The sequence below is a fragment of the Myotis brandtii genome, unplaced genomic scaffold (assembly GCF_000412655.1).
Source record: "Myotis brandtii unplaced genomic scaffold, ASM41265v1 scaffold760, whole genome shotgun sequence".
Taxonomy (NCBI): domain Eukaryota; kingdom Metazoa; phylum Chordata; class Mammalia; order Chiroptera; family Vespertilionidae; genus Myotis; species Myotis brandtii.
Window position 1 is genome coordinate 839,347 of NW_005371038.1, and position 2,785 is coordinate 842,131.

General features: G+C 64.1%; 1 protein-coding gene across 5 annotated transcripts in view; it reads right to left on the minus strand.

Moving 5' to 3' along the window:
* SEMA4D (sema domain, immunoglobulin domain (Ig), transmembrane domain (TM) and short cytoplasmic domain, (semaphorin) 4D) overlaps positions 1–2,785 on the minus strand; it is an 89,596-nt gene that overhangs the window by 23,062 nt on the left and 63,749 nt on the right. For all 5 annotated transcript variants that reach the window (XM_014530688.1, XM_005883087.2, XM_005883088.2 and 2 more), the window contains one exon: positions 474–625. In XM_014530688.1, the coding sequence (XP_014386174.1) occupies positions 474–625 (152 nt within the window). The remainder of the gene's footprint in view (positions 1–473; positions 626–2,785) is intronic.

Consider the following 2,785-nt stretch of genomic DNA (forward strand, 5'->3'; position numbering starts at 1 on the left):
TCGCTCAAGTGCTCTGGACCTGCCGGGCTCTCCATGAACCGTCAGGGACGATCGTAAATCGCACCTGCAGCGACCTGGCCCGCAGAGAAAGCCTGAGACTCGGGAACGCGGGTGCAGAGGGGAGTAACGCCGAGTGCCCTTACCTACTGTGGGCACAATCACAACGAGCCCTCCCCGCCTTTACCCTGGAACGGAGAAGTCCCAGTCCCACAGCCTCGGTTACTGCGGTGACAACAGGCGCTCTCTGCTCCCGGGCGAGGTCTGAGGATGGTGCGTGCAGAGCAGACCCTCTGAGGACAGGAGACCAGGCACCGGCCACTCAGAGGTGCCAAGCTCCCTGGGCTCCAGCTCCCTCCGGATGCCTGAGCGGAGGGACCGCCCACCTGACCTCTGTGGCACTGAGGGGGGTGTGGGGCCTGGGCGAGGTGCTGTGTGCACAGGTGGAACCAGAGAGAAATGGGGAGCGGCCTCACCTTGCACACCCGCGCGACCCTGGGGATCATCAACTTGGAGACGAACTCGTACTCCACAGACACCTCCGTGAAGAAGAAGTAGACCCTGTCGTCCCCGCCCTCGGCGCCTTCCGGGCTCGCTCGAATCACATCGGCATGGACAAAGCTGGGCTCTGCAGGGAGAGACCCGGTTATTCCCAAACATCCCGTACACAGAAGGTCCTGGCCCGTCCCTGCACACATGGAGGGACCCTGGCACGTCCCTGCGCATATGGAGGGACCCTGGCACGTCTCTGCGCATATGGAGGGACCCTGGCACGTCTCTGCGCATATGGAGGGACCCTGGCACGTCTCTGCGCATATGGAGGGACCCTGGCACGTCTCTGCGCATATGGAGGGACCCTGGCACGTCTCTGCGCATATGGAGGGACCCTGGCACGTCTCTGCGCATATGGAGGGACCCTGGCACGTCTCTGCGCATATGGAGGGACCCTGGCACGTCTCTGCGCATATGGAGGGACCCTGGCACGTCTCTGCGCATATGGAGGGACCCTGGCACGTCTCTGCGCATATGGAGGGACCCTGGCACGTCTCTGCGCATATGGAGGGACCCTGGCACGTCTCTGCGCATATGGAGGGACCCTGGCACGTCTCTGCGCATATGGAGGGACCCTGGCACGTCTCTGCGCATATGGAGGGACCCTGGCACGTCTCTGCGCATATGGAGGGACCCTGGCACGTCTCTGCGCATATGGAGGGACCCTGGCACGTCTCTGCGCATATGGAGGGACCCTGGCACGTCTCTGCGCATATGGAGGGACCCTGGCACGTCTCTGCGCATATGGAGGGACCCTGGCACGTCTCTGCGCATATGGAGGGACCCTGGCACGTCTCTGCGCATATGGAGGGACCCTGGCACGTCTCTGCGCATATGGAGGGACCCTGGCACGTCTCTGCGCATATGGAGGGACCCTGGCACGTCTCTGCGCATATGGAGGGACCCTGGCACGTCTCTGCGCATATGGAGGGACCCTGGCACGTCTCTGCGCATATGGAGGGACCCTGGCACGTCTCTGCGCATATGGAGGGACCCTGGCACGTCTCTGCGCATATGGAGGGACCCTGGCACGTCTCTGCGCATATGGAGGGACCCTGGCACGTCTCTGCGCATATGGAGGGACCCTGGCACGTCTCTGCGCATATGGAGGGACCCTGGCACGTCTCTGCGCATATGGAGGGACCCTGGCACGTCTCTGCGCATATGGAGGGACCCTGGCACGTCTCTGCGCATATGGAGGGACCCTGGCACGTCTCTGCGCATATGGAGGGACCCTGGCACGTCTCTGCGCATATGGAGGGACCCTGGCACGTCTCTGCGCATATGGAGGGACCCTGGCACGTCTCTGCGCATATGGAGGGACCCTGGCACGTCTCTGCGCATATGGAGGGACCCTGGCACGTCTCTGCGCATATGGAGGGACCCTGGCACGTCTCTGCGCATATGGAGGGACCCTGGCACGTCTCTGCGCATATGGAGGGACCCTGGCACGTCTCTGCGCATATGGAGGGACCCTGGCACGTCTCTGCGCATATGGAGGGACCCTGGCACGTCTCTGCGCATATGGAGGGACCCTGGCACGTCTCTGCGCATATGGAGGGACCCTGGCACGTCTCTGCGCATATGGAGGGACCCTGGCACGTCTCTGCGCATATGGAGGGACCCTGGCACGTCTCTGCGCATATGGAGGGACCCTGGCACGTCTCTGCGCATATGGAGGGACCCTGGCACGTCTCTGCGCATATGGAGGGACCCTGGCACGTCTCTGCGCATATGGAGGGACCCTGGCACGTCTCTGCGCATATGGAGGGACCCTGGCACGTCTCTGCGCATATGGAGGGACCCTGGCACGTCTCTGCGCATATGGAGGGACCCTGGCACGTCCCTGCGCATATGGAGGGACCCTGGCATGTCCCTGCGCATATGGAGGGACCCCGCCGTGCTCCTGCTCATGTGCCCCTACAAGACACGGAGGGTGCATGTGCCATGCCCAAGCACACTGCAGGGTCTGGAGGGATGAGGGTGCCCATCTCGCCCTCCTCAGCCTCCGGTGCCTGGATGTGGTTCTGAAGCATACTCGCCTGACCGACCCCACGCACTCGAGGCTGGGCCTTCCCACCGGCAGGCAGCCGGGGCCCAGGAGCCAGACCCCCGTCCCCGCTTGCGGAGACCCGTGAGCAGATGTGCGTTTGCTGGTCTTAACAGCTCGCGCCTCTGCCAACCCCCTGCCCACAGCTCGGGGCCCCAGCCCTCCGGCTGCCCCGCTCCCAGGAGG